The sequence below is a fragment of the Labrus bergylta genome, chromosome 2, assembly GCF_963930695.1.
Source record: "Labrus bergylta chromosome 2, fLabBer1.1, whole genome shotgun sequence".
Taxonomy (NCBI): domain Eukaryota; kingdom Metazoa; phylum Chordata; class Actinopteri; order Labriformes; family Labridae; genus Labrus; species Labrus bergylta.
Window position 1 is genome coordinate 11,147,566 of NC_089196.1, and position 17,926 is coordinate 11,165,491.

General features: G+C 39.3%; 3 protein-coding genes across 3 annotated transcripts in view; 2 read left to right on the forward strand and 1 right to left on the reverse strand.

Annotated features, from left to right (window-relative positions):
- Positions 1 to 625: 625 nt before the first annotated feature.
- tmem127 (transmembrane protein 127) lies at positions 626 to 3,204 on the forward strand. The gene is made up of 3 exons (XM_020633077.3): positions 626 to 1,382; positions 1,472 to 1,636; positions 1,725 to 3,204. The coding sequence occupies exons 1-3, from the start codon at positions 1,145 to 1,147 to the stop codon at positions 2,033 to 2,035; spliced, it is 714 nt and encodes a 237-aa protein (XP_020488733.1). The 5' UTR covers positions 626 to 1,144; the 3' UTR covers positions 2,036 to 3,204.
- Positions 3,205 to 3,921: 717 nt separating this feature from the next.
- On the forward strand, positions 3,922 to 9,658 carry gatd3l (glutamine amidotransferase class 1 domain containing 3, like). The gene is made up of 7 exons (XM_020633070.3): positions 3,922 to 4,121; positions 4,207 to 4,259; positions 4,356 to 4,469; positions 4,610 to 4,741; positions 4,835 to 4,927; positions 9,104 to 9,269; positions 9,397 to 9,658. The coding sequence occupies exons 1-7, from the start codon at positions 4,005 to 4,007 to the stop codon at positions 9,529 to 9,531; spliced, it is 810 nt and encodes a 269-aa protein (XP_020488726.1). The 5' UTR covers positions 3,922 to 4,004; the 3' UTR covers positions 9,532 to 9,658.
- Positions 9,659 to 15,548: 5,890 nt separating this feature from the next.
- Positions 15,549 to 17,926, reverse strand: part of igsf9b (immunoglobulin superfamily, member 9b) — a 28,911-nt gene continuing 26,533 nt past the window's right edge. Inside the window, exons 20-22 of the mRNA XM_029277175.2 lie at positions 17,644 to 17,813; positions 17,264 to 17,472; positions 15,549 to 17,048 (exon numbers count right to left, since the gene is read on the reverse strand). Coding sequence (XP_029133008.2) covers positions 17,276 to 17,472; positions 17,644 to 17,813 — 367 coding nt within the window. The 3' untranslated portion in view covers positions 15,549 to 17,048; positions 17,264 to 17,275. The remainder of the gene's footprint in view (positions 17,049 to 17,263; positions 17,473 to 17,643; positions 17,814 to 17,926) is intronic.

Consider the following 17,926-nt stretch of genomic DNA (forward strand, 5'->3'; position numbering starts at 1 on the left):
CAACATGGTAATAACCATTGTAATAAGGCGACAAATGGGCTTATTTAGGCTACATGAGGTTGACAGTTTCATAATATTTACATTAAGGGAGTGTGAATTGATTTATGCCAAAATTAATCAATCATATCGTAAACCAAAACAAAAACACTATATGGAAAATAATGGTATCCAAACAGAAATTATAAATCGTTAATTTGGGGAGTCATTACAAAATAGTTAGGTTATACATACCTGGTATTATTCTATTATTGTATTTGTTTATTTAACTTATGTACATATATTTGATTTTTATTCTTAATAATTTTATTATTTTTTTCCTGTTTTCTTGAGCAGCTGTATTGAAAAAGTTTCCCCCATGGGGGATCAATAAAGTTTATCGTTATCTTTACTCGGACCCTACTCTCAGAGTCGTTTTTCATTAATAACCTTCTTTCTGTTTTGCATAGTAAGCCATTTTTCTTATAATAAGACACTCTTTTCTTTTATAAAGCTATCTCCCTTAACGCAAAATAAATAATTGATCTAATCTAATTTTATCGGCAATCCTGTTTTTAAACTGTGTCTTTTGGAGAGTCACCGCTAGGCGGAGGCACCGATAACCAACATCGTTTACACTGCTTCGTAATGAACCAACGAAGAAGAATGTTGTGAACAAGGAAGTCAATATTTTACGGGAAGCCAGCGTAAGCTTCCTTTTGTTTTGTTTTGTCTTTGTTTTTCTGTACCACGTTGATGGGATTTTTTCGTCAAGGGATTTAGCTAGATTAGTAATTGGTTAAATTGTACCTTTATTTTTTTCTATTAAGTTTACTTTTATGACATTTTGTGATCGTTGTGAGCTAGCTCGACAAGCTAACCACCAAGCTAACAGGCCTGAAGGCCATCACTCTATTGTCTACCCGTCAAACAGAAACCTCTCCTTTTCATACAGAGCAGCTAGTGTTACGCTTCAACGTGGTTTGTAAAAACAAAGTTGTCAGTCTGAGCAAAGCGCCTGTGAAGCTGTCATCGTCCATCAGCAGGTGAAATAAACACAGCAGGTTTGTTGACCTTACTGAAGAATCGCTTCACAGCTACAATCAAAAATCATCTGACAACACAAGGAAGTCAACACTAACACGGACGACCAGGAGTTTGGAGCACTATGTATGCCCCGCCGGGATCTGCTGCTCCTGGAGGCCGGAGGAGGAGAGGGGGGACCTCCGTGCCGAAGCAGCCGGAGCGGAGTCTGGTGTCGGCTCTGCCCGGAGCTCTGTCCATCACGGCGCTCTGCACGGCTCTGGCGGAACCGGCCTGGCTACGGGTTCACGGAGGCACCTGTCCAAGACAAGAGCTGGGGGTGGCAGATGTGCTGGGGTACATTGATCCCAAACTATTGGACGGTGAGGACCAGTACAAGCCCCCCCCTTTCACAGTGTGTAGATTAAACTGGTCGCTCACTTGTAATAATCTGTCTGTTCATGTCCTCCAGATTACTGTGTGAACCCGCAGACCATCCTCCTCCTGAGGGTGATCGCTGCCTTCTGCTTCCTGGGTATCCTGTGCAGTCTGACTGCTTTCCTTTTGGATGTGTTTGGACCCAAGCACCCTGCACTCAAGATCACACGCAGATATGCATTTGCACATATTTTAACAGGTATACATCTACCATGCTGGAGTTACTGTCAGATCATTTTCTGTGTGTCGTTTTTGCGTACCTAATTGTGTTCCTTGTCTCTCATTAGTGTTACAGTGTGCCACAGTGATAGGCTTCTGCTACTGGGCCTCAGAGCTCATCCTGTCACTACAGCAGCAGCATAAAAAGTACCACGGGTCTTTCATATACGTCACTTTTGCCATCAGCTTCTACCTGGTGGCAGGAGCAGGAGGAGCCTCCATCCTTGCCACAGCTGCGAACCTCCTGCGCCATTACCCCACTGAGGAGGAGGAGCAGGCTTTAGAGCTGCTCTCTGAGATGGAAGACAGCAGTGAAACGTTTCCTGCTGATTATGACATTGCTAATCAGTTTCAGCCCCCGCCTGCCTACACGCCCTAATGCCACAAGACTGACCTTGTTAACACACGCTTCTCTCTCTCAGCACGGCTATTGGCTTGATGAGCAAATCCCAATCTTTATCAAACGGATATATTCGCAAAATACCCTCCACAATGAACACAGTGTGCACAGATGGCGCAAAAACCTCTTTACTGAAAGAGCTTGGGTGCATGAAAGCTTTCTTTAGTGGTGGCAGAAATTTAGGATTTGATTCTTACTTTCACCACTAAAGTTGTTAGTGATTTGCATGTAAATGGCTTTTAGGATTTGGTTCTTACATGTGAAGCAAATTAAACTAAGAAGTGCTCAATATGGCTCATCATATGTAATTGATGAAGCAGCCACAGCTGGATCAGTGCCATTTATTGAGGCTGGGCTGTCGGCACATTGTCCGCGGTTGAATTGCTCTTGGTTGGACATGGATAGGGCTTTGTTAAGCATCATTTTGATGTCATTTTTTTAAGCTTGTTGTGAATGGTTTTAATTTGACCCAAACATCAGAAATTCAGACATACACTGAGAAGTTTGTTTTAGACATTTCTTTTATATTAAATCAAATGGACCCTATTATTTATTATTTAGCTCTTTGTGCTGTGTATTTCTTCCTTCCTTTTGCTTTTTAGACATCAGTCACTGGTTTAGTCTTATTTCATCACATCTATACTTAAATTAACACAAGGATAATTTTGTGGGAACGATGTATGTGGTGTTTTAAAAAAGATCAGCCTGGGACTGTGCTGCGTGTTGAGAGTGAGCCACTGAGAGAAATGCAGAAATGTTTCTGTATGTTTCACAATGAGGACATTTAGTAACCTTTGAGCCTTGTTGCAAAAGTTGGTTTTGTCAAGTTTCTTGTATTTGATTTATGAAAGAAACCTTATTTGTACTTTGTGATTACCATGCGTGACAGTGTGAGTATGTGTTTTCTATGCATGGGTTCTTTTGTGTGCGAATTTTAAACCCTTCAGACAGAAACTCTTGAGAAAATCTCCCACAAGGTTTCAGCTGAGGCTTAAAAATTGTGATGTGGTGACTCTAGTTGACTGTTTGTTGTTTAGTTTTCTCAATTTCTGCGTTGTGTTCCTCAAGTTGTTGCTTTACTTTCATCACCAGTATGTAAATATTGATTGTTTATACATAAAAGTGGTCATAATAAAAGAAATGCCATATCTTGCCTCATGTTTCTCATCTGTAACTTAACCTTGATTTATCAAAAATGTTTCCCATTGGCATTCTGTTTGTAGACACTGTAGTTTTGACTGGAGAGAATATTGAGTGTGACATTTCTGTCTGATCAGGGTATTTCTGGGTTTGCTGTCTGGACCTTTGAGACACAACATGGCATTACAGCGAGTAAGAGCCTTACACCCTAATAGACTTTAAAGGGCATAGAGTATACCTTCTTTCACATTCATTGCTATCCTATAGAAAGCCATTAAGAAGTTATTTCTTTCTGCTTCTTTTTAGAAGAAGAAGCAGAAAGTCTTACTTACATGCAACGTCTTACTTACATGCAAGTTCATATCACTCAACTGCCCTAATGCATTCAATTATTATCAAAAGGCCTGTCATTATTTTTGCAGGCTTCCAACATCTTGATGCAGAGCCAGAGAGTTTAATTCTATAAGGGCAATGACAGTTCATGGGTTAAATCACTGCTTTAAGATTACTCTTTAAAGCTGCACTTTCAGGCTGTATCTGTCCGGGGCCAAATGAACTTAAGTTAATCAGATGAATAGACGACGTATTACAAGGGAGGGGTGATCGATAAGGAGAATAGGCCATCCAAGGCAAGGAAGTGATGCCTCTTCCAAGGAAGTGGAGCTTACGTGGTCACGTCACTTGGCCACACGGCTGGTATATATACACACCCCCAGCCAGACCAAAATTACAACCAGCGTCTGCACAGGCTTGGTGGTAATCTGTTGTCTCATTTACCTTCCAAAAACAGTGAACCTGAAGCTGAATCATGCTTGCAAGCAGGACTATTCTGTCAAAGCAAACTTTGACTGTCCTCTCTCGCCAGCCTACCTGCTTTGTTCACCAGGGGGACTATGGCAACTGGGGAAATACCAATATTGCACTGGTGAGTGTAATGTGTGCATTTGTGTTGGAGTGCGTAGGTATATTCATAAGTGTGGTCATGGTTGTGATATGCGATTTTGCTGCAGGTCTTCTCAGGATGTGGCTGGTGGGATGGGACTGATGTCCATGAGGGAGTTTAGTGAGTATCATTCCTACCGGGCTTGGGACAGACATTTCACACTATTTCATGAATGCATCACTATACAAAGAAAGTAACACATAACTCTGTCTGCAGCACCATGTACCACCTGAGCCGTAATGGTGCTCGCTTCCAGATGTTTGCTCCAAACCAACAGCAGATGCATGTGATCGACCATGTCAAAAAGCAGCCCAGCTCTGGAGAGAACCGGTAGGCTTGTTTGGTAAAACTTTCAAAAGGATCAGGGGGTCAGACACAGGTCCAGTGACGTGTTTTAATTTGTATTCTTGTACACCAGACTTGACTAATTCCATGCGTAGTATTTATGATTATTTCTGGCCGTCACATAGGAACATGATGATGGAGGCTGCTCGCTTCAGTCACGGCCAAGGAATGATGCAAATGCAGGATCTGTCCAAGCTGGACGTCAACAGCTTTGATGCTGTAATCTTCCCTGGAGGCCATGGCATCATTAAGAACCTGTAAGTGACGTTAACACTTTGAAAATATGTAGTGCAGAGTAAAGTACAATTAGATTGTTCACTAATTTTAATGTCTATCCCTCAACTCTTTAGGTCCTCCTTCGTGAAGGATGGAAAGGACTGCAAGCTGCACGGTGATGTGGAGAGGATTCTTAAAGAATTCCACCGTTCACGCAAGCCTATTGGGTATGAATCATTTGGTCAATGTTAAAGAATTAGGCCAGAAGTGTGTGACACTGTTTTTTTTGGCTGTACATTAAATTATCACACTTACCTTTATAATCCAAACAAGAGGCAACATGCAGACAGCCTTTGATTCTTGGCACTTTAAATGAGATTAAATTCCATTACATTAGCCTAGATTAACAAAACAGATTAAAACGTTTCCTGTAATTAAATTGGGACACTGGAGCAGCAGTAGAAAGAGAAAAAGAAAATGTATAGTATACCAAGCTGACACGTAAAGAGATGTAAACAAGGGAAACATCTCTTCAAACTAAATTTGCACACAATTCTTTATAAAGGTTGGATCAAATAAACTCCATTACAGAGAGAATTCAATTAATGTAAGGCCAAAAATAAGATACTATCAAATAATGAAATTATTAAAATAAATATCCATATGGTAGTGATAGCTGAACTTTAAAACCACAGTTTGTAGTTTATATATGCGTATTTTATGAATATTTTGAAAATGTTAATGCTTCCTGTAAAAGGTGGATAACAGCAGGTTGAGCAGGTGTAGTAAACAGTTTGTACTCTGAAAAGAAAGTCTTTGCCAGCTACTGTGAAGGTCAGTTCAGGCAAATTGATTAAAGTAGGCAGGACAGGACGGCAGCTCAGGTAACATATACTATGTGATCTGGTGAGAGGGGGGCTGATCCTTTGGCTACTATAGTTGGCACTCGTGGACTGATGGGGTAAATGTGAGGCTCCTGTGCAGCTCAAAGATGACAGGAAGATGCAGGATTACAGGAATTAAAGATTGGAGTTGAATAATAAGAGGATGAAGCAGCTGTCACCTGGACGGCATCGGGTTAACCGTTATGTTGACTTTTGACGTCAGCCATCAATTTACTCTTATAATCCTTTCCTATTGGCTATTAAGCCTATAAATGGTTTTAGCCAGGCGACAACAAAGGCCATTACAAATTTGCAGGAGGGCATTGTTGTGCAACATATGAGATTATGTCACAATCACTGTGATTAACGTGTTGTTATGCTGACACAGACACACTCCATCAGAACAATGCTCTGTTTAAACTCAGCTGTAACCATTGACCAGAAAATCGTTTGACTCAACTGTGAACAAAACAAGCTGAGCACACAATTCAACTCAGACTTACATTCTCGCCAATCATTTCTCCCCTGGTGACTAGTTTCTCTTCGGCTCCTCGCTTCGTGTGCGTCCTCAGATTTCATTAGTGTGTCTCTCCTGTCTGATTAAGAAGTCCAAAAAACAAAATGTAAACCAAACGTATGCACCCTTGGCTTACAGTTTCAAGTTCAGTTTGTTCAGAAAGTTTTGCGCGCTCAACTAATTTAATTGGTATGAGCAGATTTCAGGTGTGTACTCCAGCACTGAGGCATGTTGGACATCACTATTACAGCATCACAGGCAGATGTCACTGTGTTTTGGTGTGGCATTTGAAAGGAGCATTTAGCTTACAGATAATAGAGTCAAGGTTTGAGATGAACAGAGGGTGTGAGGGTACAGTCAATTAAAACTGTTCCTCATTCCTCAATTACATTCAAAACTCAACAGACCTTTGCAAACCCCTGCCAACAGAAATATTTTGTTTGTCAGTAAATCTATCAATTTCCATTTATATAGTGCCAACTCATATCAAACGTCATCTTCATAGAAAGAGCTAGAATGTTCTATTTTTAATGTTATATGAAGGCACAACAGAGAGAGAGAGAGAGAGAGAGAGAGAGAGAGAGAGAGAAATGTAAATAGAAATAAATATAATAGATCATAGAGACATATAGAAGCAATGGCAATAAAAAAAACATTCAAATGTAAATAATATTAGCAAACTCACTGAAATAATAATTATAAAATATAAGTAATACTAATAATACTTATAGCAGCAGTTGAGGTCGAGCAGACATTTGCCATCAACAAATCCAGAAGAATTTACAAGACAAGGGAGCACAAAAAACCCCAGGAACATGATTACTTACTAACAACTATTAATACGACATGAATGCATTAAAGGTAGAGACACAGAAGCTCGGTCTCCCACTGTCCCCAGCAGTCTGAGCCTATAGCAGCATAACAAAGGGGTGGGCCCAAGTCTGACCCAGAACGAACTGTAAGGGAAAGTTTTGAGCCTACATTCTTTATAGTAGAAGGGGTGTCTGCCTCTCTGACGGTGATTAGTAGATGATACCAAAAGAGAACTAAAGGCTCTACCTCCCATAGTAGGTACTGTAGGTACCACAAGCAGGCCTGCATTCTCAGAGGTAAATATTTTAGAGAGGTAATGGGCCACTCTGAGCTCCTGAAGAGGTGATAGTACCTGACCATTAAATGTTTGTAGGTGAAAAGAAGAATTTTAAATCCTAATCTAGATTATAGGAGAGAAAAGATCTCTTTTTCTAGTTCTTCACAATACTTTTATTTTGAACTTGCTGTAAAGTCTCAAGATATTCATTAGGGCAGTCTGATACAATGTATTTTTCGTTAAAAGGCTAAGTTTTTCTCTGATTTCAAAAGTAGGATGCAGTTTTTATTCTTTCTGACAGGAGACTTTTAATGAAAACCTTAATTTGTAAATATGGGGAAAACAGAACACAGACGATAATATGCTCCGGTGTGTTTCTGTAAAAGCCAAATACGATTTTAATCATCTTCATGCATAATACTGTATTGCTTTAGCAGTATAATCCTGCAGATAATAAGGCACAGTGGCATTGTAAGTGGGCTCTGGTATTCAGACCCGAACATTAATACAGGACCTTTAAATCTTGGCTAATTCCTTTTACAAGCATTACAGTGTATAAGCCACATGATGGCCAAATTCTACTCAGCTGTTTCTCTATCAGCATCATGGGATTATTCATGCTACAAATTACCCAATGATAGTAAAAGCTGTGTTCCGAACAATAATAATTCAAAATGGAAGCCAAGCCGAAGGTTTCTTTTTTAGCATGCAATCAAACAGATATGTTTCCTGGGTAGGAAAGCACACCATGTTACAGGTGTTTTTATTGGATGATTAGACTGTTGTTCAGCCGTTACATGGTTAAACATAAAAGGGAGAATTTGTCCGATTATCAAAATGAATGTCTAAATTCTTCCCATTGACTCAACAAAAGGAACCATCATCTTGACTGGGCCCACTTACCAATTAGCTGATGGCTGTTGTTTTAAACCATCATGTTTTCATTGGTACTGTCTCCATGTTGGATTTCTGTAGTGTGGAACTAGACAGTAACAAGGTTATCAAAGCTAACAGTCTGTGCTTAAAGGCTAATTATTTGTTGGTTAAGATAATTACTGACTTACTAACCATGTATGAGGCACACTCCAACACATACTCATTTATGGTAAAATATAACATTGTATTAACAGAAAAGAGGAATAATGTATTGGCACTCTTGGCCTATTAGTAAAATAAACCACAAGACATAAAGCTGATATTGTCAGGGTTAAAATATCTTGGTAAGGCGTAGGCCTGGCAGACAGCTAGCAGCAACTTATCGCTTTCCAACCCCCTTATTATCAATTACTTAAAGCCTTCATTGTGTACAGTTGTTAATAATTGATAAACACGCATTTGAGATCAATAACTGTTTGCTGTACCAGGCTGTTAACATTTTAAATGCTGGTGTAAAGTCAGGCATTTTAATATGTGGTCTAATGGGGATTGCATGATGCAAACCAATTTTAACTGTTCCAGGGCAACATGTTCTTCAACGTGGAAATCATCCATAATGCAGTGGTTTCAGATGAACATTCCCCAGCTGTAGCCTTGAATTTCTTTATTTATTTGCAGTTAGATTTGACAGTGAAGGATCCACTTAAACTATACACAATGTCATTTACAGGTTTGATTACTGATTCAATTCTCAGTGTACCAAGATACATTTGTTTTGTTTTTTTTGTTTTTTTTAAAATACAGGGTACAACTTCGGGGCAAATGGTAAAATTATTTTAAGTAATTATGCCGACAAAGAAGCGCTTCAGTCTACTGTCCTATATCTTCATTAAGGGAGATTTATTTTTCAGGATTCAACTCTGTCTTGTTTGATACTGGCAAGGCAAATATTCTATCATCCTGATCATTTTAGTTTCTTGTTCTTTATTCATGAAAAACCTAAACTCTGTCTCCTGGGTGTATGCTCCTGTTTCAGCCTGGCCAGCATGGCTCCTGTGCTGGCTTGCCGCGTGCTGCCCAGCATTGAGGTGACAATGGGCTATGAGCGGGATGAGAACACCCGCTGGGGGAACTGGCCTCACACCAACATGGTGCAGGCTGTGAAGAGCATGGGTGCTCGCCACAACGTCCGTGAGCCATATATATCCTTTCAGAGCTGTCTTTTTACTTGCAGTATGAGTTGTTGACTTAGCCTACCCCGATTTATGTGTATTGATTGTTTTTTGTTCTGAGTTTGCTTCTGCTTTGGCCTTAACCTTTTTCTCTTACGAAGCCTATGTGGATGAGAAGAACAAAGTGGTCAGCACCCCGAGCTTCATGTGGGACACAGAGTATCATTACCACTATATATTTGATGGCATTGGAAACATGGTCAAACACGTCATGCGTATGTCTACCAAGTGAATAGACAGTCTGTCTGAAGTCTGAAGAAGAAAAACAGGAAGTCGGTGTTTAAGTACAGCATACACCGCTGTACTGGTACCGTTTACCTTCATACATGAAAAATAATAAATGCTTTAGTAAGAGAGCAAAGTTCTTGTCATGTTTTGATGGTATAAATATAGGCTATGTAAAAATTATTTTCTTCATCACCGAAAACACATTGTATACAGCAGACATGGGCTACTGTAGATGTAAATTAATCTCCTTTTTATTTTGTTTTAATCACTGAACCTCTAAAATTCAAAATCTGTTATAATCTGTGATGTCAGCTAAAATGGGACATCTGGTAAAATGGGCCAAATAAGGTTTGAGTATCATAGAACAGTTTATTGCCAATCCCAATAACTGATCTTGAATTGTTGCTTTTAATTGGTCTGAGCTGGGCGGGGCAGAGAGTTACACAAGTGAAGGAGGAAAATTGGAAAGAAAGTGAGCATGGGAAAGCAAAAGGGAGTCTTCCCTAATGAGGAGGGGGACACAGCAGTTATCACACTAAGTTTACAGACAAAGTAAAATATTTATGATCAGGGATCTGACGGGCTCGTTTAATTAAAAAGGCTAGTTTTTTGTGAAAAAAGTCATTTCAGACTCTGGCCTATTAAAGTTTAACCAGCAAGGTGAAGTGGGCCACAACTTTCAGCTAAAATGGGCCACATAGGGGCGATGGTGGCCTAGTGGTTAGTTCGTGCACCCAGCGTACTTTTCCCTGCTCTCTCTTAATTTCAACTCTATTCACTGTCCACCTAAAAAAAAAAAAAAAAAAAATGAGGGCACTGGTGGCTTACGGTTGGTGCGCACTCCCCATGGGTGAACACTGTGGTCCTCTGGGTGGGCAACCTGGGTTCAGGACTGGCCTGTAGCTCCTTTTTAACCTGAAGTCACTTATCTTGAAAAGCCCAAAAATAAATATTTAAAAGAAAAAAAGGGCCACATAAATATACACTCTTACACAGGATTTAGACAGAGAGTTATTGTGGAAAACAGGTTTATAGGTCTTTATATTAATCAGTGACAAATCTTACTAATCCTCTTTTTTTTAATGAATTGCAGACAGTATGGAAGGAGGATAGGGAAAAAGACGAAAAGAAGAAAGACAAAAAAAACACAACGTATTTTTGTTAACCAAAAAAAACAGCCTACAACTGAAACATGTCCCCAAAGTTCATTATGCAAGAACTGTTAGTGTTTGTTATGCCTGCTTGGTACCAGAGCAGGACACATGTGACTCACCATCCACAAAAGGTATGAATCAGTCTGCTGAAATGCAGGTAGAGACAGCATGAACAAGAGCCATACTAGATGATTGACCAAACTTATGGTCTGTCTGTTTATAATGTTTACCTGGACTCAAATATCTCAACAATTTGAACTTGAAATAAACAACATACCTGTGCCCTAATGAAAGTATGAGTGCTGGGTGAAGAAACCCCTCATCCCAATTATTCCCCCATACCTTACATAACCTACCACATGGCCTGCAGTTGCTACTGTAATTAAAACAGCCCCCTTCAACAGACCAAGGCTCAGTTTCTTCAAGCTAACCAGGGAGTAGAAACGGCAACACTAACTACCTAACACATGGCCCCTATTGGCCCTCACAACTCAACTCAACCAGACTGATGGGCCACAAAAGCCAGGACATCACCAGGGTTGGCAAGTGGGAACCTCCGATCCCCAAATTAGTTAAAGGATGGACAGTTAGCTCTGGCACACCAGAGCCGCCCCCCTCCATGCTTGCTTACAATGCCTACCATACATATATGCAGAACTTCTATATCCTCACTATTTTACCACATGGCCATCACAGCAATGACCCTTCAAAACAGACCCAGGCTCTGTACATGCAAGCTCAAGATGGTTACAACTCTGATATACCTAACCTTCCACATGGCCCATAATGGCCCCCCACAACAAAAATGCAACTATTTCTAGTTCCTAACATTATACACAAAGAAGACGACAAAGAGAACACAAGAGAAAATAGAGACACATTTTCAGAGAAACCTAAGAAGGGGGTGAAGGACAGCCACGGTGAGGAGCTCTGATCAGGGCTAGCACTCACCGGATCTGTCAAGGTTCGGTGTGTAAAACGGAGGTGTGGACCGAAGTGCAGAATAACAAAAACTATTTATTTTTTTAAACAAAAACTTACTATCAAAATCCAAAACGAAGAAACAAGGAGACATTAGTAAACTGACGACCGACATAGACTGACAACTAACAAACGACATACAATGAACTGACACAGAAGGGAAGAAACACAGAGACTAAATAGACACAGGGGTAATCAAACACAGGTGAGACTAATAACACAGGTGAAGACAATGAGGGTAATCAACAGAGGGAAACACACAGAGGCAGGAATACAATACAAGAAACACTGAGGAGAACTACAAACTAAATCATGAAACACTAAGACAAAAACACACAAGGGAAACAAGCAACACAAAGATAGACAGGAGAAAATAAAACATGGAAACCTAAAAACTGAAATACAAAACTAAATAAGACCAAATCATGACAGGATCGGGCTGTTGCCTAACCTCTTCTACTCCAAAATTTTCATGAGAAAGCGAGGTGATAACAGAGAAAAACAAAAAGGAGATTGATGCTTTTATTCTGGACCCAACTTGCATTATTTCTCCAAATCCAAAGATGTTTCATCTGACATCTCCCTTACTGTCTTTTACAAACGTTGTCCCCCTGCAGTCCCAGCTCTCCCGGATAGCTGATCTTGCCATGAAACCTACATCACACTTTACCAGACAAACCCTAACTTTCCATCCTTGCTGCTCATCTTTTGCCTCTAAATCTGCATATCTAAGCTTTTTCCTTTCATATGCTTCCTCCACAGAGTAAGACCAGAGAAATGTCAGTTCTATGAAATAAACTATCTGCTGACTGACAGACCATAACACTATGTCAGGCCTTTGTTTAGTGCAAACTTTTTCCTGTGGAATGACGAGTTTTATTCCCAGATCTACCTGTATATGCCAATCATTAGCACCCTTTAGTTGACCTGTCAGCTACTTGCCTATAAAAACCTATCCACTTTATAGTTATCTCCCTCACAGACAAACTGATTGGATGCAATCTTTACCTGAGTACCTCCTAAATAGACTTGTTGTCTGACATACTTCTGCATGGTCCTACTCCTTGCTTATAACATTAATATTTGTTCTTCTTGTTTCATACGTAATTGTTACTGCTAATACTACACATACTTTAAATTGTAGCTACAAATCTATCTTATTCATTCTTGTTGCTCTGTTTGTCTCTCTCTTCTTCCTGTATCTTCGTCTGTCTGACTTTTCAAGCCCAACACAGTATTGGCAGACAGCTGGTTTTGCTCAGGGTTTCTGTGCCACGTTGAAAAACAAAGGAGGTGGACCCAAGTGCAGAACTAATAAACAAATATGTATTTAAAAAAAGCCAAAAGTAAAAAACAAGGCTTACTTTTCCAAAAGTCCAGCCAAAAATCCACAAGGCGAAAACCATGAGTCAGGAGGAAATACCGACTCTGGAAACAACTAACATGGACCAACAATTGACAATGAACTAACAACAGGGGGGAAGGAACACTGAGACTAAATAGACGTGGGGTAATCAGACAAAGGTGAGACTAATGACACAGGTGAAGACAATGAGGGTAATCAACACAGAGAGACAGGAATTAAGGGTTAGGGCAAGAAACACTGAGGACTATAACTACAAGACACACAGAACTCAAGAATGTAACAATGACAATACACACTAGACTAGAACATAGAGAAACACAAGGATGAGAAATTACAAAATAAAACAGGACACACTAAAGACCAAACTAGGAAACACAACATACAAGGGAAACAAGCAACAGTCGGATAGATAATCAAGTAAGACAGAAAATGACAACTAAGCTTCCTCTTAAAGGAAGTTTTCCCTTGCCACTGTAATTTTGCTAAATGTTGTTTAGTGCTCTGCTCATGGTGGATTAATTCTGGGTCTTATAGATAACATAACAAAGAGTAAGGTATTTTACTTTTAAGTGTCTTGAGTTAACATATGTTATGAATTGGCTCTATACAGATAAAGATTCATTGATTGATTAATACTGCCTTACTGATACAACCAGTTACTTTTTGATCAATCAATAAAAACAAGTGTACAATTTGTTTGGTTGTAGCAACTATCTTTTTTCATGCTCAGAAGGTGGTTTGTTGTTGTAATCCTCATGTCCACCACAAGAGGCTGAAGTGCACCACTGATCCATGCCGAAAACAAGACTTAAAATATTCATGTTTTCTTCCAGGTGAGTTTTAATTTCTGTGGGCACTCTTAACAGAGGGCATGATAATACTGTATATTGTGTGTTTGAAAGTTATCCAGCATTGATTTTATGACTGTGACTTTGTGTTGCTTTGTCTGATGTTCATCAAGTAGAATCCAATGTGACACAGGTGTCACAAGCTGTTCTGGAAAGTAACATAAACTAATTAAGCTGATTCAGTTTTATTGAAATATTGAACTTTATATTTGTATCTCCTGAAACTCTCCCATCAAACCAAAACTGCACTTTGGCTGGTTGTCAGCTTGAAGATGGTAAACCTTTTGCAAAGAGAGGCAGAGGACCTGTTAATGCTAGATCTCGTCTGTGCAATTTAACCTCAAGACAAAGCTTGGACTAAATCAGACAAAGAAGGCCTACTGCCGGAGGTCAGCAGACCACACATTGTGAAGGAGTACAACAGATTGATGGGGGGAACTTGATAGTCCACCTTGATGCATGCGTCACAAGGAAAAAGTCCCATGAGGTCGCAGAGACCTCTGCTTGTTCTGGCAAACCACAATGCTAGTAGGGCTTGTAAATACAGTACATGGTTGATCTACCACCCTGACTGTTGGTGTCTACAAGACATTGAAACAAAGAACCTTCCAGAAGCCTCATTGTATCTCCATCACCACCACCCAAAAGAGTTTGTGTTGGATTTCAAGATGATGTTAAGCCTAAGCATAAGCCAAGTTGCATTCTGGCCAGTGAGTGAAGTGTGACTGCCACTAATGCTGATAACAATGATTCAACCAAGGTGCTGCTGATGCTACAAAACTTATGGATTTTATATTTTTTGCACTGTTTTGTCAAGTTTACCTAAAATATATTTTGCTCAGTTTTCTGAGTAAACATCCAACAGACTGGTTTTTTTTTCTCGTATTCATTCAATTAGCAAATGTGTGTGTTGTATAACACCTCTTTAAAAAAGATATAATTAAACCTAAGAATTTCAGTTATAATTTTGCCATTTGTTGTGGAAATGCAAATACAAAAAATCTGTTAGTAAGCAAAATATTAGTGTCAAGCTGATTTATTTGATGAGGGTATACATTTACCATAAATGTAACATACATGTAACAATACAGATCTTTGACACTAGGGGGTGGTATTAAAAAGAAAAGTTCTAAGTGGTCTGTTTAGTGTGAAGTAATTCATCTTTAAGGAGAAATGGGTCCAGGTTCTCATGGGTATTAATCATTAATATAGGTAAAACATTAACTTGGCAAAATAAAAATTATATATATAAATATAAATTACAAACCTTTTTTCCAAATCATAAATTCAGATTTTTTTCACTTGTATGTATCCATCATCCGTTTCTCCGAGTTTATATTTTTCAAACACATTAAATATTAAAAAATATTTTTACTTAAAAGCATCAGTTTTTTAAATTAGCTAATTCAAAACAGTAAGCATTCAATAATACTCCATAAGATGGTGTCAAAAACTCATGTTTCAGACATATTCAGCACATTATGTATTTTCTGTCAGCTAACAAAGGGCACTGACAGGTCAAAAAGGGTAAAGAGATGGAGTAGGAAGTGGGGCTGCATGAGAAAGAGAAAGTGAAGGTGTGCCAAGTAGAAAATGTGAAATGATGGGTCAACCAGGTTTAATATGATTTTTAAGTGTTAGAAATGTGGCCCTGCAGAAAACGAATCAGGTCTTTTTTTTAAACTCAGAATAAACAATTTATTCATTATAAACATATAAAAATGACAAAAACAACAACGTGGCAAGATATAAAAATTTCCAGTTTGTACAAAACTTCCAAAACCATCATCAGAAATGCAGACTCTGTTGAATATTTTCATTGGGGCTATTTAAGTCAATACAGTACAAATGTTGAACTAAAAAAGCTCTTGTCATTTTGTAGTATAAAAAAACACAAATAAGTAGCCTAATGAACACAAAATTCAAAACAGACCAGAAGTCAATGAAATATTCACAGTGTTGCCTTCACATCAGTGATGTGAATTGTAAACATCGTTGCATATCAAAACTCACTTCAATAAATATACAAAGATAGTCATTATGTGAGCAGAACTTGAATCTTTTTTTAATCCTGTGATTAGTTTGGGTTTTTTTCTTAGTTTGTCAGCTAAACCTTCAAATAGCCCACATGTTCTTCTCTAACAAAAATAAGGCAAAACTCTTTTCCCTGTGTTTCTTATGAAGTTTCTCTGTAATAACAGAGGCAAGGTTAGACTGATTCAGGTGGAGTAAAGTAGCATGTTCTCATCTGATGAAGTGATTAAGTGGAAAATACAACAGTAGGAACATTCACATTAAGGTACATATAAACATTTGTACATTTTGGAAAAAATAATGGTAGGCTATTTGAAGGGATTTGATTTATAAACTCTCAACAAGGGAACTAATGATTCATAAAATGTGTAAAGTTTGAAAAGAGTTCATGGAATCAGCAGGAAAAATCAACAGGGGCCAATAAAATCTTCTTTTAAATACAGTCATCTTAAGTTTTAAGTTATAAAGTTTTATATCATGAGCTGCTCTAGGCTCATGAACAAAGTACACAACTCAGAGTTGCCTGATCATGAGATCTTTAAGCACTGTTACTTTAGTACTTGACCAATATTACTATGACCAATATTGAGAGGGAGATGGAGGTGAAAATGCATTAAGAACCATTTGAATGGCTACACAGTTCACATTTAAGGGGTTCCATCCAACAAATAGATATTTTCTTGGGCCAGACCATCAATCGACATAATATTGCAGCCTTTATAAATCGTCTTCAAGGAGAAATGGGTTCTGGTTAACTGTCAACTGTAAACATGCCTTAGTCAATGGTGAGTTTTTCATTTTTTTAAAGGGGCCCTTTGTGGCTGATTGTCAAGGTCTAAGAACGAAAATCCCAAAGTACAGTTGCATGAGCTACTTCGAAAAATAAATAATCCCTTCTCAGTTTCATTATGCAGAGCAGAAGTGAACAAGAACATGAAAAAAAGAATGTCTTCTTATAACAACTGAGGAGAGTCAGTTTGTCACATTTGATGGCACACAGCATGAAGTCTCTTTAAGTATGGTAAATATATTCTGATCGACAGAGGATGGGTTCTGAGTGGGGTGTGACACTGTCCAGGACCACAGTGCTGTAGGCTGTTGATTTTAAACTTCTATTTGGTATCTGTCTTAGACATACCTGTGAAAACAGAGACAGAGAGCAGAACAGCATAAGGAAAACATTCTTAAAAAGCCAAAGTTAAAACATTTTTTTTTCAATCAAGCAGCACAGGTTTTGATAGGCATAAGTAGCAAAGCAGATGGGTGATACAGTGGAAGGCAGGAAAAGGATGAAGGCAGGCAAGTAGAGGCAGGTGGAAAATAAGAGGTGAGAGGGCAGGGCAAGTAACGGACCGAGTTAAGCTGCTAGAGCAGTGCTGAGTTGGAGTCAGAGTCTGTTTCATGGCCGGGGGCGAGGCAGGGCGCACGTAAACAGATGGACTCCTGAGTCTGTCTGTACTCTTGGTACTCCTGACGGAGAGCGTTGAAACGCGCCTCGCTCAGGGAGCGGCTGTACTGGCGTGGTGTGTTGGAAACAGGCGGGCTGATTGAGGGAGACGGGCCTGAGGAGGGGGAATCAGGGAGAGGAAATGCATGGATGGGCACGTCATGAGACAAGCTCACAATGATCACAGGGCACAAGGTGAACACATGCAGCACCACATCAAGCATTACACTCATAATGACACATGCAACATCAACACACACACTGAGAATGTGAGGAAGAAATTTACCTTTCTTTTGGCGGTCCCGGAGGCCACCAGTTTGATCATTTCTCAGCTCTGCCCTGCCTCTCCGTAAACCCATCTGTGACTGATCAAACCTTGAAGCCTCCAGGACCTCTAAGTCCATGCATGCATCAGCAGAGTCCCACTCATAACTCTCATCTACTGATGTGTTCCTTCTAATGAGATACACAAAACAAGAGTCAGATGACAGTAACACAAACAAGAAACAAAATTAAATTAATTGTAATTTGGCAATAAAATAAATCCTTCTGATGAGAAGACACTCCAG